The 24,202-nt window shown below is 38.0% G+C and overlaps 1 protein-coding gene across 1 annotated transcript in view; it reads left to right on the top strand.

Moving 5' to 3' along the window:
• The window catches only part of LOC124233823 (nck-associated protein 5-like), a gene marked incomplete at its 3' end in the record, with an annotated part of 547,928 nt that overhangs the window by 372,430 nt on the left and 151,296 nt on the right, over positions 1-24,202 (top strand). The window contains exon 6 of the mRNA XM_046651057.1: positions 20,531-20,664. Within this exon, the coding sequence (XP_046507013.1) occupies positions 20,531-20,664 (134 nt within the window). The remainder of the gene's footprint in view (positions 1-20,530; positions 20,665-24,202) is intronic.

Here is a 24,202-nt window from a genome sequence, read left to right as displayed (position 1 = left end):
TTACTCAAGAGTAGTAAAGAAAGCTTCAAGAAGGAGGATCTATTTAAAGTGGGCTCAGAAAATGAGTAAGAGTTCACCAAATAGACAAAGGGATGCGGATTTGTTGGAGGAAGGGTATTCTAGGACCAGGAGAAAGAGCAACAATGGGAAGGTACAGAGATGTGCCACGAGCACAATGGGCACAGGAGGGAATGGCTGGAAATGGACCTGGATTGGCCAGACTAGATTGCCAATGGCTTTGTGTTGTATCCCAAGGAGTCTGAACTTTATCCTGAAGGTAGAAGGGAGACATTAAGGTTTATGAGCCCTGGATTAGTCTGATGAGATTAGAGTGAAGAAAGTTTGATATTTTGAAGCTGTTTTTTGCCTTTTGATTTTTGAAATTTATTTTTTGCCTTTTTAAAAATTGAGTATTTTTTAGAGCAGTTTTAAGTTTACAGAAAAATTGAGCAAAAAAAACAGAGAAAAATACACAGTTTCTCCTGTTGTTAACATTTTGCATTAGTGTGGTAAATTTGCTACAATTGGTGAACCAATACTGCTACATTATTATTGATTAAAGTCCATAGTTTATATTTGAGTTCACCCTTTGTGTTGTACGGTTCTGTGGGTTTTGACAAATGCATGATGTCATATATCCACCATCCCAGAATCATGCAGAATAGTTTCACTGCCCTTAAAAACCCCTGTGTGATACCTATTAGTTTGTCCCCCTACCCCTGAACGCCTGGCAACCATTAGTCTTTTTACTGCCTCTATAGGTTTTCTTTTCTAGAATGTCATATAGTTGGAATCATATAGTTTGTTGCTTTTTCAAATTGGCCTTTTCACTTAGTAACATGAGTTTAAAATTTCTCCATGTCTTTTCATGGCTCGATTGTTCATTTCTTTTTTATCAGGGAATAATATTCCATTGTAGGGTTGTACCACAGTCTGTTTATCCATTCATCTATGGAAGAACATCCTGGTTTCTTCCAAAGTTTTTTCAGTTATAATAAAGCTGCTATAAACATTCATGTGCAGGTTTTGAGTGGACATAAATTTTCAACTCATTTGGGTAAATACCCAGGATCAGATTATTGGATTATATAGGAAGCCTATTTTAAGCTTTGTAATACACTGCCAAACTGGCTGTACCATTTTGCATTTCACCAGCAATGAATGGTCATTCCTGTTGCTCCATATCCTCACCAGCATTTGGTGTTGTCAGTGTTCTGGATGTTAGCCATTCTAAAAGGTATGTGGTGGTATCTCATTGCTCTTTTAATTTCATTATATGATGCTGAGCATCTTTCATATGCTTATTTGCCATCTTTATATCTTTGGTGAGTTGTTGAGATCTTTTTAATTGGATTGTTTCTTTTCTTATTGTTGAGTTTTAAGAGTTCTTTGAATATTTTGAATACCAGTCTTTTATCAGACAAAGATTTTCTCCAGTCTATGACTTGTCTTTTCATTCTTTTAGCAGTGTCTTTTACAGAGCATAAGTTTTTAATTTTAATGAAGTCCTGCTTATCAATTTCTTCTTTTATGGATCATGCTCTTGGTGTTGTATCTAAGTCACCTGATTTTCTCCTATTTTTTAAAAACTTTTTATTGAAGTATAGTGTACATACAGAAAAGTGCACATGTTGGTAAAGCTCACTAAATTTTCACAAATGGAACCTGTGAATAAGTACCCATATCAACAAATAGAACATTACCAAATGCCAGGCATCAATTTGAAAGGAATGTTAACATAGGACAGTTTCAGGGACACAAAGTAAAATGATTTAAAATAAATCTTACCTAACAGGGGTGTCACTGACTAGATTTTAAATTTTTCAAGACAGGAAACTTGGCTTATTCTGAATTGAATTGGGAACACCTATTGAGCACCTGGCACAAAGTAAGCAGTTATTAAATAGGCAATGAATAACTTAGTTAATGCAAGTGGTGTGGTATATTAGATTTAAGAAAACAAATCACCATTTCAATGGGCAAGATAATCAAGGAACCAATGATGGAAAGAATTCATGGGTAATTACACACTAAAAGTTAGATTAGAATCATTAGCTGGTCAAAGATAGGTATTTGTTGACCACACGAAATGTGAACTTCAACAAGCAAATGGGGGCGCTCGGTAGAGAAAGGCTGTTGGTGTGTGGGGATGGGAATGATATGTGCGGTAGGAGAGAGGAGTGGTAACAGAGCACTGGGATTCAGTAAGATCAGTCAGTGGTTCTTTGCCTCAGTTTGACATTAACCTAACTCTTGCTTATAGTTTTGTATCTGATATTGACAACCATTTTTAAAGGAAATATGAAAATACCAGAGAAATGTGGTGAAGATGATCAAAAAATGATGACAAGCCACACGAATACATCATACTTCATACTGTACATAAGTGTGAAGATAAACGATTGTACCTCTATGAGAGGTGGGGTGTCTATTAATAGAAGGCCAAAAGTTGACCTAATTGTTTTCTCCTGGAATCAAGCATTTTTATGAAGAGTTATGAGACTGATTGTTTCAAATAATAAGACAAGGAATTAGATTAAGACACAAAATGTTCTGATTCAATATAAAGAAAGCTTCTTGACTACCAGGATGATAAACTGCTGAAATAAAGAGGGAAACTGGATATTTTTTACTTGGAGACCAAGAAATGGAGAGGCAATGATCGGTTCTCCATTGCTTCGAGAGCAATCGAAGCACTTCCCTGTCTGTTAACAGAGACAAGGATGAGACCGTCACTAGGGCCCCTAAATGCCATTTTTGCTTTAAGGAAACACAAAAGTAATGTAAAAGTAAAAAATTAAACATTAAGAGTGTGAAATGCATAAGTTGAATGGAGGACATGCTGACAACATTTAATTAAACAGCAAACTCTTTAAAGGCCCTAATGGAAGAGCTTTAAAGCAAGTCTGTTATATTTGCATAAGCACTGCAGTGGGAAGCCTTGCAATGTACCGCCTTTCAGATTGGTTAGCCGTCAATAAAAGCTGATATTGGCACAGTGGAAATGACTTTTCCATTAGCCATAACCCTCTAAGCCATCGGCTTTTGCTGGCAACCGAGGCTTCTCTGCAAACTCCAGAAAACCACTTTCTGAGGCAAATTCTATCACCCTGATGGCATTTTTCAGTTTTATTTGATCTTGAAAAACATTTCATTATGTTTAATTTAGGGAAATGAGATTTCTTTAATTACTATCAGTAGCAGCTATTAGAAGCTCAATTACGTCTGCAAATTCATTTTTAAAAGCTTTATGGTTTTCAGATAAAAATTTCAAGTTCTAACTGCACCCATTAAAAGTTGCTCTTCCTCCCGTCTCCCGTTGGTGCCCAAGCTTCCAAGAGAGAAGATGTGTTTTATAGTGCAAAATAAATAACGCTAGAAACTGAGGGTTAGCCTAAATAGGGCTAAGAATTACTCATTTGAATAAATTAGATATTTCATTAAATAAATTGTTTTATCAAATATGTTTATAGATTCTCTTCACTTGGGATTTCATATCCATTAAGCTCTACAGTGTGGAAGGTCAGGGTGTCCCAAGGGGAGGAGAGGCAGCTTACTAGCTGGGATGCAGAGGTTTCCCATCCTTGTGCATGCCTAGTGCCAGTTATAGTCCTACAGTGAGTTATACACCACCATCGAGTCTAGAGTGGTATCTCCATAAAGGATTGTAAAAGGGGTCCCCATAACCTCCATTTATTGGTCTCTTGAATAGTGTCAGTGGTTTTAGAAGTGACTCCAATTTTGTGTGTTCAGAAGCTTCTTGTTCATATAATTAAACTATTATGGGCAGCAAGAAAGCTTTCCCCAAGCTGGGTGTCGCCCTTCTTCTCAGTCACAGTAGCATTAACAGGTTATTTTTTTTCTGTTATAGATGATAAAGCAATAAATAAATTAATTTATTGAGGTCTGGAGAACATTGGCACCAGTAGTAAGGGGCCCATGATAGAGCTTTGGCCTTCTTCCTCAGAAACAGAATGTGCTTCATCTGCAGCATCTAGAAGAACAGCTTGTGCGTAGTAGGTATGCGGTAAGTGCTAGTGGATGGGATTTGTTCAACTCTCCCCGACTGAGTCAGATGCAGCTTTTGCTGTACAGCTACAACCAGATCAGTGCTTGTCCATCTACTTAGTGGCAATTTTGAGTTAAGCCATAGAAGTGCTGTTTTGCAGCAAGAAATGGAAAGCATCTTTTGAAAAACCTTGAGGTTGGTTCATTAAATTGCTTCACTGTAAGGCAAAACCATCTTTGTTGGCAGGAAATATCAGCTTCTGCTAATAAAAATTGTAAATGCCTTTGTTGCTGTTTGTCATGGATAAACACATGCAAGGTTCCAATGACTTAAAATCATTGTTCCTTCAGTTTTTTTAACTAATAAACATGAAGGCGAGAAAATGCCATAACTTATTTAGGGTGTGTGCATTTGAAGGGCTTATTTTTCTGTTTATTGTCTGTGGAAGTGTTTGGTGTTATTCTTCCCAACTTGCCTTAGCTATTACCCAGACCACTAAATATATAACCCTATAAACTTTAGAAGTTTGGTGTTTTAGTGGATTAGTATTGGAGAGAGCATGGTGGCAATCTTATATGTCTTGGGGGCTACTCATGCCCCGCAGCCACCACAGATTCCCGTTGGGAGTTGTATTAAGACAGTGAATCATGTGATAAACAGATAATTGGAAGCCAAGTGTTTATAAAAGCCAGGAACTCACAGCTAACAGTGTGTAAAATAAAAGTCCCAAATAAAAACATGTCTTGCATTTGGGGTCTAAAAGTGCAACAACTTCTTTTAAAAAAAGTTAGTAGTGCCATTTAAAATTGTCCTGGAGGGGCTGGCCCTGTGGCTGAGTGGTTAAGTTCACGCGTTCCGCTACAGGCGGCCCAGTGTTTCGTTGGTTCGAATCCTAGGCACGGACATGGCACTGCTCATCAAACCACGCTGAGGCAGCATCCCACATGCCACAACTAGAAGGACCCACAACGAAGAATATACAACTATGTACCGGGGGGCTTTGGGGAGAAAAAGGGGAAAAAAAAATATCCTGGAACAGTAGTCTCATGAAACACAAAGTCATCCTTGTTTACATTTTTGTACCCCTATTTTCTCTACCTACTGACCTTTAATATCTTCGTCGCCAGAGAGGTTGTAAAAGTGAACATGAACGGTATGCTTGCAATGGCTTGAAACAGTAATAAAGGACAAAGGCATGTTAATCGTTATTCTCAGAGAGCTTACGATTCCATAGCTCTCTAATTTAATAAAGTCTTGTTACAGTGGAATGATTCAGCTGTAAGAAACTTGTAAAAATTGTAGTAAGCACTGGAGTCAGTGAGATCTTTTTTAATTCTTGGGAGGGGTAGTTTTTCATACTGTCTACTCTCAGCAAAGCTGCAATATGCTGCAGAGTTGTTTGTCAATGCCTGGGTTTATTTTCGTAAGAAAGTATTGATTACAGAGTGAAAAACATTTAGTTTAACCACAATCAATGAGTAACAGACAAAAGGACGTTTGAAGTTTTGAAGTCTTTAAAATATGAACTAAATGCACAATCTGGGGAGGTAAATTATTGGTGAAAAGGCATAACTCAAGGGCTACACAGATTCTAGACTGCAAACTTACTCTTTCTCCTCTAAGCCAACTCAGATATTGTGAAGTAGGAGTCTTAACTATTGGCTATAAGGACACTTATTTAACAGAGTAAATGTAAAACTTTTGGTAGAGAGATGGAGAAAGACTTTTTCTGCTACAACCTGTGATATATGCACTAAAGCGTCTTACTGTACATTCTGAGTTGTTCGTATTTGAGTGGTTAGACTTAAAATTTTGTTTCAGTGTTTGAGAATATATGGTAGGAAAGCCTTTAAATTTGTCAGCTCCTGTCAACATTGAATCTCATAGGCTCTTGGAGAATTAAAGAAAAACACAATGTTTATTTGTGGGACTGAATAATCTTTTACCTATACATATGTTGTGACTAATATTAAAAATTGTCTAATGTTGAGATTAGTTTGACATGAAGTAGGCCCTTTGTAAATTGTTGTTGAATTGAAATAACTCGAATAATCTCTAACACTAAACAACACTGGCAGGAAATGACTACAGACTCTGTTCTCTCTCTGGGGGAGGAGGCAGTATCTATTCCTGATTGAGAATAAGCAGAGACACTGGCTAATGGCTCGGCACCAAAGGGTAAAATGTAATTCTATGTATAACATAAAACTGATGCCTTTGTAAAGAGGTGTAATCACTGAGCGATGGGTAAAAGATTTGTTCCTAGCACAATGACAAGCACAAATATTACGTGATTTCCAGAATTGCTGAAGAGTTCATCCTTTCTAGAAAATGCAAACTTAATTTTTCGCTTGTTGACAGTGGCTACAATTTCATTAAATTTGGGGGGAGGTATATCGAGTTGTGTTTGTTTCTCAGTGATAATAACAGTTCCCCAACCCCATGGTTTCTGGGGAGTTTGTAAATCTTGGAGAAAAGAAATATCACCTCCTGGAAATAAACAATTAGAATTGATTCCTTTTTGTGAAATGTCAACTAGTAATATTGATTAAGAGTCTGAAAACTATGGCTGAGCTTCCCCCCTCTCCACCTGTTTTTGAAATAATTTTATTGGAACATATCCACACTCATTTGTTAATGTATTTTCTATGCTGACTTTCATGCTACAAGGGCAGAACTGAGTAGTTGTAACAGAGACTGCATGGCCCATAAAACCTAAAATATTTACCATCTGGTCTCACATACAAAAAAAATTTGCCAGCCCCTGCTCTATAGTCATGCTTTGCCAGCTAATTGTTTGATATGTGATCATTATAATATTCTAAATGGCAAAGGCCATCTCTTTTTTTTTTAAGACCATCTTTTCAATCTCTTTATCCCCCACATGTCTAACGGGTCATGGAAAGGGAAAAGCTTAATGACAGTTGGTTCACTATTTGAGGTGAAAGTTTATTAGACGAGGAAAGAAACTCCTTTGTACTTATAAGGAGAGGCAGCCAAGCTCTGTGACCCTGGAGTCAGATTTTTGAGCTCAAACACTGGCTCTGCTATTTATTTCCTGTGGCTTTAGTTTCATAATCTTAAACAATTGCTTTGGACGTAGTGCGTATTGTCTAGTGTTCTTAGGAGGATTCAGTGGATGCTACATGAAAAGTGCTCACAACACTCAGTCAGGATTCATCTTCAGTATCATTCTTATTTGTGATATAGAAATATCCCTTTCTTTTTTCTCTTCTATTTTCATTCACTTGATTTGTCCTGGAATTGCTTTTGTAGCTTCTCCATAACTAGACATGTGCTCTTTAAAAGTGTCTACATGTCTCCTTAGGCTTTGCATCAGTGGGGCTGCTGCCACCAGCCACACTTCAGATTTATGCCAGCGGCCACACTCTTGTTGTGTAGATAGATCTTTTTTACGTAAAATGTAAAATAAAATAAAGCCACAGACTGCCTCTGTTACAGTAGCTGTGCCTTTATTTATTCAATAACTGCTTATCAGTAATTTCAGTGTACTGAACACTTTGCAATTTGTGGACTATGTGTAATCATTCCTGGTCTAAGAGGAGAGACCTGCTGTTCTAGGCATTTGGATGTGATGAATGGCATGCCTATGTAATAGCACATGTGTTTTGCTTGACCATGATAATTAGTGGTGGTTTAATATCACTAATTGGAACCATTTTCTTTGTACATGTTGAATCTGATTGTTTGGTCAAAAGTTCTGGGAGTCCTAGCCTATATAAAAATGTACAGTTGTGGAGCAATGTGCCTATATTCTATACCTGTAAGAGTGAAGAAACCACATTTCGTAACACTCAAGGCCAGGTAAAATACTTAGCTTTTAGCATCATTGATTTCTGAAGAAGGAGGCCAAATTTTCTAGGAGAGCTTTTAAGAATGCTAATATAATAATGATTAAAATGTTTTATGACCCTGCCACTTTTCCATCTTCATGTAGGGGGTTAATTTTGAGCTTATATAGAAAGGTTTATATTGCAAAGGAAAGTGCTTTTTCAAATGTAGATAAAAGTTTTACATATACATCCTACTGGTCCAGAAGCCCAATTCCACCAAACTCTTGAAAATTGGCTCTTCTCTCAATTACCTGGGAAGAGAGACTTTGAAGAGGAGCTTTGATCTTCTCTGCACAGTGACAAAGACTTAGGCTGGACTGGATCATGCTGCATGGTTAGTGCCTTTTAGGACTTCCGTTGGACATGGTGATCTAAAGTGCCTTTCCAAATCTAAAGATGTCTGTTTCCCTTTGATTATAGGACTGATAGAAAGGGAAAGGTATTAATGTGTCCGTGTGGAAACATAGCTGTACAGATTGGTTGTGTTCTTTCAAGTCTGACTAAGCCATCCAGGAGAGACCACTTCTGCGTGACAGAGGGCTAACCACTCAGCCAGGAGTAGAAATTGGGGAGAATCTAGGAGATTACAAAAAGGGCACTTGAAAACACAATTTCTGATGCTCACTTAAATTGCACACAAAAGACCTGTGGTCATGACCTAGGCGTTCCTACTGCGAGCCTTTCTATACCCAGTTGTGTGTCAAGCAGGCAGTTGATTAGTGGTGGCTGTAGTCTATACTGCCCTGTTTTTCATGACTGTTATTTGTACCATATGAGGCTGTGTTTTCTACTTGCTTCCTCTTGTGACTATCTCCCACCACTCAGAAACTGAGATTATCTATCGTGATCTTTTCCTCCATTTATGTGATTAACCAAGGGTTAAGTGCACTTTTAAAAGAAGTACTCAGATTGTCTTTTAAGAATATGCATTTTCCTTTTCTATAGATTAACTGTGCTCACTCGGCTCATTTACATGTCTTTAATGGTTTCCCCATAAAAATGATATTTCTGTTGAACCTTACCTCCTTGAAATAACACAAGCTCTAATTATTCAATATGTAATATTTTCAATTTCTTCTAACTTTGGTAATTGTATGAAATGAAATACTAAAGCATTGAACCAAAACTTGTGATTAGTTTCACATTCATCTTTTAAATATTATAGCTGACCTTTCGATGGAATGCTAGAATGTGAAAGTTTGCATTTGCTAACAAGGATAAGGCAAACTGTTAAAAATCATGTTGTTTTAAAATTTCAGGTTTCTAATAGAGCCTAGTATCGTAAAATAATGGAAGCTGGCTGTGTAAAAACCAATCTAGATGTTCTCAGGGCCTTGTTTAAAAAGAAAAATTGAAGAGACTTTTCCCACAATGAAATAGGAAGTATGAAGGCATTCTAGTGTGTTTTCCACATGAATAAAAAGTATTTGTGAGAAATTAATATTAATTACTGAGGTCCCGGAAGCCATTTCTCTGGCAGATTTAAAACGAAAGCTCCAGTAGTACTTTGAACAGACTATTGTTGACATTATAATTATTCTCCTATTTTAGAGGAGTGAATAATTATCCTAGCAAATACTCTAATTTCCCATACACATAATTACACCCATTCACTGAAGAAAGACAGGAATATAAGAATTCCAATCAGAGAAAAAAAGGTGGCTTCTTTGTGTGAATAGGTTTCTTCCTCCTACAATTCTGTAAAATCTAGTAAGATGAAAACAAGAATAGTAAAATGTACTATCCTAAAAAAAGAGGAATTATAAGTGCTTTGTAAGGAAGCCATTGCAAATCCTCTAAGGAAAGAAATGGTTGAATTAGTAGTTAAGAAGTGAAAGTGACTAATCAAATAAGAGATTTGAATATGAAATTTAGGATTACAATCAATGGGCTGTTGTGAGAGGATAAAAATTGAGACAAGCAAAGCCAGTGGTAAGAAAAAGAAAATGACCAACAGGGTAAAATGTATCTATGGGGTTTTTGAACCAAAGGAAGTCTCATCACATTATCCTCAGGGGCAGGATCATGAGGATGACTGAAATCTGTCACTGGTACAAACTTTGCAAATGTAGAGCTGGCTGCCAACTAAGGAAAAAGAAGTACTGGGTGGGAGGTCAAGAGGATTCAGGGTTTAACTCAACAAGAATGTATTAAACACTTCTGGAATGCTGAGTGATATGCTAATATTCTATGGCGTTTCATTACCAAGTGCAGGGCCCCATCACTCCCTAAAGAAAACATGCTCTTTGAAGAGCTAGGGGATAATAATTATATATGAAATGCTTAGCAACGGATATGCCATCAGGTAATTTTTTTAAAAGCTAAGATGAATATTAGAATCACCAACGTATGGGGTAAACCATAAATTGGGTGGGCAGTGAAGTAAGAGAGACACCAGGATGGAAAAGGCAGAGCAAGTGGTAAACTATATAGTAAATATAGTTGAAGTTCAAGATTGGAGCATAGAAGAGAATAAAAGATCTTGGAATCCTCTATAATAAGGAACAAGGAGAGAAATATAATGACTCAAAGTTTGAAATGGAAACTAAATCTGCTAGAGAAGTCCAGTCATTCTCTACTGGTCATTGTGAGGTAAAGACAGAAAAGGAACAGAGTGAGGGTGAAGGGGGAAATAAATAAATCTACGGCCATTCTAAAGTACGTAGTAGATTCAGGGCGGAGAACCAGAAGTAAAAATCCCTAAAAGAACTGAAATCCTCCCCCTTCCTTATATGAAATACACTGTATCCACAGATCAGAAAAGAATAGTACTTAAGGCTTCAATCAAGTGGAAAGACATTTAGTAAAATTGACTCCTGAGAACCCCAAAGGGATAGAATAATTAATAGCTACTATTAATTGTGATCAATTAACATGACAACAGAGAAAGATCCGTGACCAAGGGAGAAGAATGAGTCACTGACTTCTTATAAAAGGACCCAGTGGTTGGGTAAATGAAGTTATTTTCTAAGTAAAGTTGAAAATTGAGACTTTTGACCAAATAAACTCAAGGAAGTGATTGGGATAAGGGCAAGAGTGTGCCTGAATTAGGCAGTCGACTGTGGACACGAAGCTTACTACTCACTTGGATTGTTACTTCAGTGTCTTGCTTTTTTTGGCCAGCCCCCATAATCATCAGACAGTCAAAGACTTGGGAGGAAATGGTTTTCTGAGAAGCTTGTCGAAGTCAAAAAGTCAGTGAGCCAGAAAACCCCTTGGAAAGGCCTTTTCTAACTCAAGGAACCATTGCTAATGAATGACAGTAATAAAAAAGAAGCAGTCAGTGCTTGTCCCTGTTACAGTAGTCTTTCACTTCTGGAGTCCACCCTGAGGAAGAATTATCTTGCTCAAACATCATTTAGTTTCTGTTGTTCTCCTCAAGGTCTACTGAAATCTGCAATTGTTTAAGAACCAAATTAAAACCGATGCCTCTGGGGTCTATGTTTCGCCACCTCTCTTCCCAGTTGGGTAATGCCCGATGTTATCATTTTAACGTTGCCTTGCCTGTTTTATACTAACCAAAAAAAATAATGCCCTATGCCTCTTAATCTCCAGCTTCATCCACCTAATTATCCATACAGGGATGCCAATCACCGTCATTATAAAATGAAATCTGTGCTGTGACTATCCTCCAATATATGCACACCCTCCCACCCCATCTTATAGACATTATGTTTCATCTCATTATACTCTTTACACCATTAGCAATTATGTTTCTTTTGCTGTTGTAGGGGAGAAACAATTCTCTATCCTCTTTGGATCTCCAGCTGGACCTAAGAATTAAACTGATATAAGAGGTTAACAGGAGAAAAGCATACACATTTTATTGAATTCTTACATGTATGTAGGAGCCTTTACAAGAGAATGAAGACCCAAAGAAGTGACCAGAGCAGGAAGTTTTTGTACATCGTAGACAGAGAAACAATCAATTTGTGAAGAATTGACCAGATAGAAGGGTTTGGGCTAGGGCTAGTTAAGTGGTGAAGAAGTAACTAGGAAGATAAGGGTTCATTTAACTAGGTTTGTTTGTATAGATTTCTTGACTGAGAATTCTCTGTCTCTGGTGATAGGAGTATCTTTCTTCCTCCTGGCTACAGGGAGGGCACCTCTCATAGGAGGATTTTATGACCCGTTGCAGGGAAGAAGGGTGAAGGGGTAGGGGAGGTCAGAGTGACCTTCCTGCTTCTGCTGTTTTCTCAAACCCTTCAGTTTAAAATATTCAATATGCCAAGGTGCAGTGTTTTGGGATAATGTGTCCTAAGCCCCATCACTGTGATTGTGGCTAATTTCATGGATGCATAAAATGTGAGAGTTGAAAGGGACCTTAACATTTTAGAAGGAGGTCCAAAGAGGGTGATTGTGTTTCCAAAGCTGCATGGCAAGTAAATGGGAGAACCAAAAGGAAATAACCCAGACATCTAGCCTCATGTTTTCTCCACCACAGGAATCATGATGGCGAAAATCAAGTGATGAAAAAGGTGGGAAGTGGGTCAATGTATAACTTTGTATCATATTTCTTTCAGCTGTATGATGATAAAAATCAAAACTGCATTACTTTATATTAGGAATGCAATATTACTATTTTATTCTTCACTTGTAAATCTAGTTGATAAGTAATAAAGATTATCGACTATAGGTGAAAGACAACTTTTTCTCTTTGTAGGATACCATAATTTGTTCCAACATGCCTTTATAGTCCGTATCAATCTTGACGTGCCAAATCTTCATTTTATAGTGCTTTTTTGCACAACCCACCCTAAAAATACTCCTCCCATAAAGTTCACAGCTGTAGCCTTTTGCTATGTAGAAAACACATATGTAATTATTGCCTAAGAAAATTTAATCTGTGGAGCGATTCACTTGTGGCGCTTTTCTTTTAGCGCCCTCCTCTAGCGCTGAGGACATTTTTAAGGTCCTCCGAAGTGCTCATCTGTCTTTTTCCCCTTCAGTCCTCCCCGCTCCTTTATTTCTCTCACTCACCTTTTCCTCCCTCCTCTCACTTTTTTTTCTTTTTTTTAACCAAGTGCTGTATCTTTTTTTGCTAGAACAAAAGCTTTGTCTCTCTGGAGCGATGTTATCAGTACTGCGGATGTATACTGGGCTGCTTCTATCCTGGCATCTCAAAATCTGATTCTGATTCTTCTGTTACAGCCAACAGTACAGGCTTTAAAAAAAATCAATTCTTAAGCTCCTTATCTGTTTCTCTGCTTCTAGGATAACTGAATCTTTCATAGCTAATGGGAATATTGAATTCAGGGAGCCTTACAGCGAAAATATATTGCAATTTGTGTAAAAAGCAAAAATGAGGCTGCAATTAGATGTAATAACTACAGCTTAATTTAGATCCATTTTACAGTGGCTTGATAGAAATTGGTTAATATAGAGTTTTTCCATTAAAAACTGGTTTTCATGAAAATATAACAGTTTAATTTTGTTGCTGATGTGTGTTTTATGGACTTTTGAAGAAAAATAATCACCTGTCAATTTTAGATTCTCAACAGGTAGCAAGAGAATTAGAATGGTTATTCTGGGTCTCTGTGTAATCTTAAAATGATCCAATATACATTGGATGTTGATGGTGAACACTTGGTGATATCTGTGACTGTCTGGATACCAATAATAAGGAAATCTAAACACATCTTCAAGTTCTGATTGATTATTGAGTCTTAATACCATGCCTTATGTTTATATCATTGAATCAAATGTACTTATCTCTTCTAATAGTCTGTTTAACTTAAAATCCCCATTGCATAGTATGTAGCTTGTTTACCAGATTCCACATTTCTTGGATGAGTTCATGTATTTTTTCATCAATACCCAGGAATATCATTTAATCCCTATTGCCTTTTCTAATGGTCTCTGTGCATTACTCACTACCTTTTAGATCCTTTTATTATCCAAGGGTGTTAATATTTTTTCCATGATTCTTCAATCATAAAATATTATTCAACAAGATTATTATAACTTGAACACATTTCAGGAAATCCTTTGAAATGGAAACATAGTGAATACCTTTGTATATATTATTATCTATCTCTTAAGCATCAAGTCGGCATAGAATACCTCTGGATGAGTTGATACCTCATGTCACTCACTAAGCAGGACTTACGCAGAATGCTTGGAGCGTAAATGGGAGATACCCCTCTTGCTCTGTCGGATGTTTCACCTAACATGTGACCATGGTTGGTGGGACTAGAATTTTCACAGCAAGTAAAGAAAATTCCTCTTTTCTTTCCAAATTTGTTGACTCTTTTGTAACTAACTTTGCCAGTAGTATCACCCACTGATGTAACTAGAATCCAGTCTGGGGTTAGGGTTAGGGTTAGGGTTAGGGTTAGGGTTAGGGTTATAATTAGACGTGGGATGGACTTTTTATATTTGAAATCAAGTGTTGATATCTTGATATTAACACCTGAAGTCTTGGCACACCACAGATCAAGCCATCTGTTTAAAATCGTACTAGGTGGTAGGATTAAAAAATAATGTCTTTTAGGGAAGTCTAAGCCTACGGTTATATGCATTCTAGATGGTATCTGTGATTAAGTTAGTCTCTCTGTTCTTACATTAAATGTAATTTAAAATGTATTTCTCCTCAGTATTAAAGTTATTCTACTTAAAAACACATTTTTGAGCTTTTTAAAGAAATATATAACTATAATATTTATTTAATATGTAGTAATCATTAAAGACTAAAATTTTTATAGAATTTATCAACAGCAACTAAAGTATATTAGACAATATAAGCTGTAAAATTCCAGTTAACCATATCTTATTTTTATATGGCACTTTCAAGTTTTTATAGTGCTTTACCATACATTATTTCACTCATTCCTCACACTGGTACTATGAAATTGGCTTAGGTGATTTTACTCTCCCCAATATACAGAGGAAACTAGCTTATAACAGTTAAGGTTTAGGTTAACTGGCTTGTCCAAAACCACTTAAGTAGCAAATGGTGCAGTCTAAACTAGAAGCTGGTAGCATTCACCATTCCCTTTAAATATTTTCCCACTCTGTTGTTTAGCCTGTTAATTCAGTATTTTCTCCACACAGTAGTCAGGTGATCTTTGTACAATCTTTATCAGATCCTATCACTTGATTGATTAAACTCTGGTAATGAGTTATCTTTTTACTCAGGACACAAGCCCACATCCTTCATATAACCTTCATGGTCCCCTGGGGCTACCCCTTGCTCTTCCCACCTGTATCATATGCCATCCCCTGTTCCGCCAGCTCGCCGGGCTCCAGGCACACTGGGCTTCTCTTAGTTCTTCTCATATGTGACTAGAGACTTCCCCTTTGCTACTCACTCTGCCTGCAGTGCTGGTACCGTCTCTTCACCTGGTAACTCCTAGTCATCACGGAGGTCTTAGTTTAAACGTTACTTCCCCAGAGAAGCTTTCCCCTAACCAAATAAACCAGACAGACAAATCAGTTCCTCTTGCTGTCATCCTTCAGCAAACCCTTAATTATCCATCAGTTTGTACTGATATATGTATTTGTGTGATAGTTCCTTTAGCGCCTGCCTTCTCCACTAGTGTGTAAGCCTACTGCAGTCAGGAACCATGTCTACTTGGCTCATGGCTGCTGTCCTGTCTGGTCCAGTGTCTGGCACATATTTGGTGTTCAGTAAACATTTGTGGGCTGAGTGAATGAATAAATCCACATGAGTGCGTCCATAGCTCCTTTTCCAAGCACAGTTCTCTGTTAAATTAGGAAATAATATCAGAACCTATAGGTTTTTCTCCATTTCCTGGGAACATGACTTCTTTTTTTTACAGTGTGGAAGATTGGCCCTGAGCCAACATCTGTTGCCAGTCCTCCTCTTTTTGCTTGAGGAAGATTGTTCCTGCACTAACATCTGTGCCAATCTTCCTCTACTTTGCATGGGGGACGCTGCCACAGCATGGCTTGATGAGTGGTGTGTGGGTCCACACCCAGGGTCTGAACCAGCCGAAACCTAGGGCCGCCAAAGTGGGACACGCGAACTTAACTGCTATACCACAGGGCCAGCCCCCAGAAATGGCTTTTTGATAACTTGAGATAACTTAAGCAAGTCTTAGAAAATGATCAGGAAATGAGTTTAAAAAAATAAAATGGATTACCCAGGGAAATTGTGGAATCTTCTTCCCTAAAGGTTTAATCAGAGCATAGAATTTAAATGTGAGGAAGTTTAAGATGTGTGTGAAGGCTATGAGATATAGACAAGATCACTTGGTAGAACAAAGACATGGACTTCATATACCTTTCTTTTTATGTTTGATTCTTTGTCGAAGCCTTGACTCTTTGCTTGTGCCCAAATAGGGAAAGGGCTCCAGAATTCTTCTCTTGATTTGGATTTCTCTTTCTCCACCGTGATGTACAGTCAGGTCTGCTATAACATGACATACATGTTCTGAAAAATCACGGCACAGGCCTTGTGGGGAAAATAGAGCTAGGGGCACAATACTCAGAAACTTTGTCAGTGGCACATAAAAAAAAAGAATCTAATAAAAATGGCAGCTAAGTTTTACATGTGCTAAATGGTTAAGAATTACATAAATAATACAGCAAATATGTCACTTTACCTTGAAAAGGACGTGAAGTTGCTTGTGGAAGCCGTCACAGGAAGGGCTGCAGCTTGTGAGTTATCATGAAGCGATAGAAGTCCCCTGATATCAGAGGGCAAGTTGCACCACAAGATGTGGATGGGGTGGCTCCTAACATGCATGGTGGACTGAGGGTGTTGGTCCTTCTATCTGAGGTGTGTGTGATTGGTGTATTTTTACATTAGGTTCAGCAGGCTGCAGTTTTCTCTGTTCACATGTTTCTCGTGAATGAAATTGGGCATAAGCAAATGTGAGATTTGTGTCATGCTCAAATTGCCCCCTGATATCTCATTTGCATTGGAATAAATTTGCACTTTAAAAATAAATATTATAGCAGAACTGACCACAGTATGAAAAAGTGGGCACTCAGGGTCAGAAAAACTTAGTTCTGGTCCCAGAGTGGTGATTTTTAACCTGGGCAAGCTCCTTCCCTGTCTTTACCTCACTTTCTTTATCTGTTAGTGGAGTTGGTGACAATCGACATGCAGAGTTGTTCTGAGGACTAGACAGAGCAACAAGGTGGAAATGTTCTATAAACTGTAAAGGGCTCTCCGAGACTGTTCTCATAGAACCTATAGAGTTAGAGACAGCAGCTAAAGAAGAATGCGGGGTTGAAAGTTCACCCACGTGAAGTCTGCTTTTCTTGAGAAAAATATGCAAACTTGCCTTTTCAATGAGCATGAAGCCATGCCTCTAAAGGGAAGGAAGAGAATGTGGCTGGCAAAGTTTCCTGTGAACATGTGTTTAATGTCACTTTTTAGATGCAGTCCTGGGCCATTGTTTGTGCTCCTGGGGTAGTGATGTGGATGCAGTAGTAAAGAAAGCCAGTGAGGAGAAAGGGAAGAGGTGATCTTGCTAAATGAAACTAGGAGAAATACAAATGTGGTGTCCAATAAGTTTTGAAAAACACTGTCAGAGCTCTCAAGATGGCTGCTTAGAGCCAGCCCAGCCCAGTGGGTCAATGGAAAGAGAGATGTTGCCACGGAAATTTGGCCTCATCAGATCTGTTACCCAGATTTCTGTGACATTGTCTTTTACCTACTGCTCTTCAGTACTTAGAGACATCATAGCAATAACACCCAACCATTTTCCATCTCTCACTCCCTTTCAATCTTCCTGCTGTAAGAGATGTAGAGCAAACCTGTGGGAGAAAGTCAAAACTACTTTGGGGACAAATCAGTTTATATTCAGGATACAGCTAATACAAAAAAAAAAAATATGGCTAATCCATTGATGTACTCTCTTGCTACTTTCAGCCGTATTCTATAATTTGGGTAAAATTTTTTTCTGTATTTGGAAAGTAGGTGTGGCTTATTGTCAAGCTTTGATGGTTCAGTTGAAACACATCATTTGAAGGGAATGCATTTTAGTAAACATCTTTTGCCTTTATTAGTCTTAGAATTCCCTAGAACTTTCTCTATGTTGTGAGGGTATAATTTTATTCATATTTGAAACGGCGTTAGCAAATTGAACAGAAGGGATTATTCATATAGAAAAGGTTCTTCCTTATTAGGTTTGGCAATTCTTCAATATAGCAGTGAGTGAATCTGTGTAACATTCTTTTCTTTTAAAGGAAGGACAGGTGCTATTTTCTCTGCAAAACTTCACATCCTATACAGGATGTGCTTTTGAACAATTTAACATACACTTTCTTTTTTTTTTTTTTGCCTGTTTCAGGAATCAAAGCACAGTCTTCTAGATTCTATAATATGGGTGGCTTACCCATGTTCAGTCTAGTCCAATGAATCTGTACAAAGAGGAATATTGATTATGTGCAATAATTGAGTGAAGAGTTTCTTTTTTAATTTATATTTTATTGTGGTAAAATAGATGTTATATATAACTTGCCATTTTAACTATTTCTACAAAGATTTGATGATAATTAGCACATTTTTCTTCTGCAACCATGTTTTCCTTTCTTTCCAAAACTGCTAGAAAGTGACAGAATAAAGATTTGATTTTGATTTTGGTTTTTCTGATTCCAATAGAAGTAACTGATTGCGGGGGTTAAAAATGGACCATGTAAGAGGTAGTGACATAGAAGCTACAGGCCTGACTTAGCAAAAGGCCAGCTCTAGAATCAGTAAGCAAATCTATTTCGAGTACTACTGTGCACTGGGTAATATGCTAAATACAAAAATATACACATTAGACATAGTGCTAATCTCAAACAAGTGTTCATCTAGTTGGAGAATTGTGATAAATGCTCACGAAAAATAATAATACAAAAAAGTAAGGACCAAATGGGTGGTAAAGATAGTAGGTGCTTTTGGAGCTCAGGGAAGGGAGAGAATGATGATGTGATGAGAGAAAAGTTCCAGAGGAGATGGCTTACCGGTGAGCCTAGAAGGAGCCCTAGGCTTTGAATAGAGAGACTTCACAGGGCTTTTAAGCAGGAGGAAGAGTGTGGTCAAATGTGCAGAGGCATGGGGATGTGTACATATTTTTAGAGGACCTAGATTCACTTCCGGATCATGATCTAATGTGTCCTTCATGGTCCTCAGGAGAACTTTTTCCCTACGAGTTAGAGCTGGAGAAAATCCATCTTTGCTCTCACTTCCTGTGAGTATGCCCCATGCGATGGATCCTGTTTCATCCTGGGTAACACATGGTACAGAGTCATACTGTCTAATTTGTTTGATGACTGAGGTCTCAGCTTCCTTCTTTCCCTTTAAGAATTTAGATCCTGCTGGGGCTGGCCCTGTGGCCAAGTGTTAAGTGCCCATGCTCTGCCTCAGTCGCCCAGGGTTCACCAATTTGGATCCTGGGCATAGACCTACGCACCGTTCATCAAGCCAGGTTGTGGTGGCATCCCACCTAGAAGACCTGAAATGACCTACCGCTATGTACTGGGGCTTTGGAGAGAAAAAACAAAAAAAGAGGAAGATTGGCAACAGATGTTAGCTCAGGGCCAATCTTCCTCACCAAAAAGCATACAAAACAGAACAAAAAGAATTTAGGTCCCTCATAATCAGGTATTAAGTCTTTGGTTTTCATCACAGAGTATGTATTCTGTATACCAAGTGCTTAATTTAGCAACAACAATAACTTGAATAGCATGACATGCTAAAAATAAATAAAAGGCAGTAGCAGCAACAAAACAAAACCAAAAACAACATTAGCATGGCTGAGTCAATAATGTTAGGAGGATCTAATCTTGTGTGCTTTGTGCCCGTTCCAGGAATGAGTTTTTGCTGAACCATCTATTCTGGCTCATTCACTCCCTCTCTTAATTCCTGCTGGCCATTTGTGAGATGAGCTAGTTTTCTGGGATTATAAATACAATGTGTGGTTTCGCCTATTTTTATCTGTAAAAATCTAATTGGGGGAAATAATAACTAATTCTTTCCTTAGTCTCATGAGTTCCATGGTGTAATTAACTTAAAATTCCCGACCCTTCTATAAAAAACAGTAATGTTCCCTTTAAATCGTATACCACAGATTGAAGAGATAAAATAATCCTGAACAAGCACTAATGATCCTAGTCATTATTAGTTGAATTATTATGAATTTGATGGTATTATTGGGTCAGGGATCTTCACAGCTGCACAGAAAGCCACCTGGTTTAGTGGAAATTATTCAGGCATTAGAGTCACAGCAGCCAGGATTGAAAACCTGTCACCTTCTAGTTTTTATGACAAATTGCTTAGATGTCTGTGATCCTTGGTTTCCTTGTCTATAATAAGAGATTAATAGTAGAACTACTTCATGGGGTTGTAACCAGAATGAAATTAATTTTGTTGTTGTTAGTGCCATTGAGTCAATTCTGACTCCTGGTTGACCCTGCTAGTATTTGAAATACTGGTGGCACAGCTTTCAACTTCACAGCAACATGCAGCCGCCACAGTATGTCAACCCACAGACAGGTGGTGTGGTTCTCCAACCGGGAAAAGAACCTGGGTCACAGTGATCAGAGCTCCGAATCTTAATCAATAGACCACCAGGGCTGGCTGAAATCAATTGATCTATATATAAGGTCTAAGTTAGCACTTAGTAACTGACAGCTATTACTAATTATTTCTCATCATAAAATTTAAGAAACTCCTTCTTAAAAGTCATTCTTTTTGTGCCTTTTATAGCATGAGAAGCTGATACATGAATTGGAAGAAGAGAGACATTTACGTCTTCAGAGTGAGAAGCGATTGCAGGAGGTGACACTGGAGTCTGAACGCAACAGAATTCAGATGCGTGGCCTGCAGCAGCAATTCTCCAGGTATTGTTATGAACTGAGCATCTTGCTTCAGAAGATGCATTTCTCCCTGCACCAATTGCACCTTTGCTTGAATTCCCACTGTGCAAGATTGTGTTGCATTTGACCAGTTACTTCCCCAACAGTTTAAACCTTTAAGCCATCTTATTGCATTTGGACCAATTTTCTGAAACTTTCCGTTTGCACCTCACATTGTCTTGGCTTTATTGAAGCTGCTTGTCTTTTCTTTCAAGAGGTCTTCCAGTAAGTTGTGTTGGCTTTGTGGCCTATAGGCATGTCTTGTGAAAGGCCAGCTAAGAGGATGAAATTTCACTGGTCATCATAATCTTATTTTAAGGTAGAGAGACAGTATGAATCTAATTAACCAGTAAGCTCTTACTCATTACTTAGAGGAAACATTTAGGAGGAGTTAAAAAAAAAATCAAAATCAATGGTTTTCTTTCCTTTAAAAGACGTAACCTGAATTTGAAAGGAGCATTCTGAAAAAGTAGCTCTTCTTAGATTTAATTCCAGCACAGCCAGAATCTTTCAGTTTTCAGTTATTGTTAATATGGATGAAGATTCAACCTATTATTTAAAATCTACTCAGTTCCATGGAAAACAAGACAAACTTGTGCAAATACAGTCTTGGGACCAGATATGGGGACTCTGTGAGGGACAATTTGCTTTCATTTCAATATTTCACTTCACCATTTGCAAAATCAGGAAAATAATTTTTGTTTTTTCTCCCTCGTGAGGTTATCCCAGGCAGAATCAAGTTTGAGAAGTTGCCCTAAAATTTTCATGAGAAAACTCTGTGGGTCTTGTCATTAATTTCCCACTGGGATTTGGATATGATCGGTGACGGACAATACACTTCCTCATTATGAGGCTTTTATAATGATGCTTAATTTTCAGGTGGGTTGCTGGGAGAGACCACAGTTGAACCTCCAAATGATTTATCTCATTGTGGCTAATACCATGAATACTTGCGACTTTGGTTTAGAGGCTTCTTGGAAGAACAGGGTGGGAAGGATGGATGGCTCCTCAGGGTTCAGAGTCATAATTGAACACCCTGTTCAACTCTTGGAGCCCATGGTAATACACTGGTGCTGTAGAAATACACCAATCAATACTTTAACAAATGCATGTCCCACCCCTCATGGGCTATTACTTATAGAACTTCCTGCTCGATTTTTCATTCAGTTTGATGGTAACTCTCACTTTGTGTCTCCCAACTTGAAATAATAGATTCCTCTTCCGAAGCAGCTTTAAAACAAGTACTGCTTTGTAATATTTGCCATTTTAATAATATAAGAAAGGAGGAGGCAGATCTTGCTGCTCTTGCACTGCCTAATTGAGGTGTCTCTGTATTCAGGCTATTGATTTACAGGGCGTGAGGCACATGGCGCAGTAAATTATTTTCATATGATGCCAGGTCATCTGCTGTAAATCAAATGACAATCCCATACAGATCTGAGTTGCACAAGAGCCAAGGCAACATCCTAGGCTGAAAGAGAAGATAATTATGTGTAAAACAAATAGTGGTTGGTTTTACATACAGCTTTGCGAAGATTTTTCCCCCCAGTATAACCAGTTTTCTTACGTAAAGCTTCATTGAAACTGAAAAAGTCAAGTCCATTTACAGCCAGACAACTAGTGTAAATCAGCAACAATGGAGGAAAAAGCGTGCATGACAGATCAGATAATTACTCAATAATTTAAGTAGACTCACTAAACCGTTTCTGATGTCCTTTCACATTTTAAAATTTGACTTGTAAGATATTTCTAGTTATGCTTATTTAAACAATCCTGTACCTATAATTTAAGTCTTCGTAAAATTCTCAGTGTTACAGAACATGCCTATAGTGCATCACCCTTGGACATGATCAGCATCTAAATGTTCACGTCAATGATTTCTATAATCCAAATTATTGTATTGAATTAAAAATTTTATATTAATAATTTTCTCCTTTTTGCCCCTGGGTTGATGCGTTCATTTTGTAGCTGATGATATCTGAGATGTGGACTTATTGCAAGTATTGTTCACGGGGTGAGGTTACTTTTAAAAATAATGCTAATAACTTGCCTTTTCAAAGTATGTGAAGTGGCTTACAATAAAAGGTAGTTTTACAATATAGCTGACAAAATAAAAACTGAAAATGAAAACCGTGAAAGGGGACTATGGCAAGTAATCATACTTACAAAGCCCAACGTCTTTTCCGGGAATGAACATTTAATTTACCTGTAAGATTCCTGGCAGACGAGATAAAAAGGATAACACAAGAAGATATGTAATTCTTGTTTTGTAGACAGAGGCTACTACTCCTTAAAGAAAGAAACGTTATCTGTGCTAATAAATTCATAATGGAATGCATCAGACGGGCCCCTTCATAGATGGCATTGAAGGATATGATAGAGAATGGTCCATGACAATGCAAATTAGGATTAATTCTTAGAAGTGTTACTACTTCTGCTATGTCACTTACGTCTGCAAAGTTAAACAGTTTCTGAATTTCACAATATGTGAATTAGGACTGGTGGGTCCATGCTCAAGTGATAACAGGTAAAATAGGAAGACCTCCAGTGCTCGGGGTTCTCAAGTCAAGCACTGTACGGCAAGTTCACAGAAACGTCCAAATATATGTTTGTTATAGCTCTCTAATTCCTCTTTTATGAACCTGGAGCTCAGAGGCATGAGATGTGGAGGCCTGGGCTGAGTTGGGTGAAGTATTTTCCTGGTATGCTTGATGGCACTGTAGCCATGGGAGCATCTAAACAGTAATTAAGGAGATTCTGAGTCTCAGATTCAGGGATGAGGTGAAGCATTGAAGGGGAAAGTGAATAATGAAGTTAGAAGCTGGGAACAATTAGGTGTATGTGGGAAGTAGAGTTCAGGTGTCAGAATGAGTGATTCAGGAGAATTAGTCTGAGGCTTGATTTTATGCAGTTTTAGTTACATGGTGGGCCTGGTGGCTTAAAAGGCACCAGGCAAACCTGAACACTTGTGATTTTCTGTGGTAATGAGTTATAGGATCACTTAGGTGATAAAAAGCTCTAAAAAATGTTTGAATGAGTAGTTCTCTTTTATGTCACCGCCAAACCTTCTTCCATAATACCGTCCTCCCCCTTGACCTCTGATTAGGGTATAATGATAATGATCAGCAGTGGTCCAAAATTTGGCAATTAAAAGAAAAGGAGAGGGAGATGGGACCAGAGGTTATGTAATCAGCTCTAAGCTCCTAAATCAGAAATTGCCTGCGCTGAGGGTGATTCAGGCAGCCATACCAAAGTTGATTCAGACCATTTTTACTCTTAAATATAAATACAGAGAAGAAAAAGATACTTTCAAATTAAGCCTTCCCCACAGATGAAGGAGCTTTTCCATAAGGTGGTACTTAGAGGCAGGTGGTGGTATCATTGAGGCTGCCCTCTCTTTGTCTTACTGTTTGGAGATTTAAATCAAAGATCCTTTCCGGACATGGTAATGAATGTTCAACCCATCATCTGTGTGGTAATCATGGCGGGGCGTATTTTATGTGGGATTAGCTTTGTGACCCCC

The sequence above is a fragment of the Equus quagga genome, unplaced genomic scaffold (assembly GCF_021613505.1).
Source record: "Equus quagga isolate Etosha38 unplaced genomic scaffold, UCLA_HA_Equagga_1.0 252_RagTag, whole genome shotgun sequence".
Lineage (NCBI taxonomy): Eukaryota > Metazoa > Chordata > Mammalia > Perissodactyla > Equidae > Equus > Equus quagga.
The sequence above is the reverse complement of the archived record's forward strand: the minus strand, read 5'-3'. Positions and strand labels throughout refer to the sequence as shown.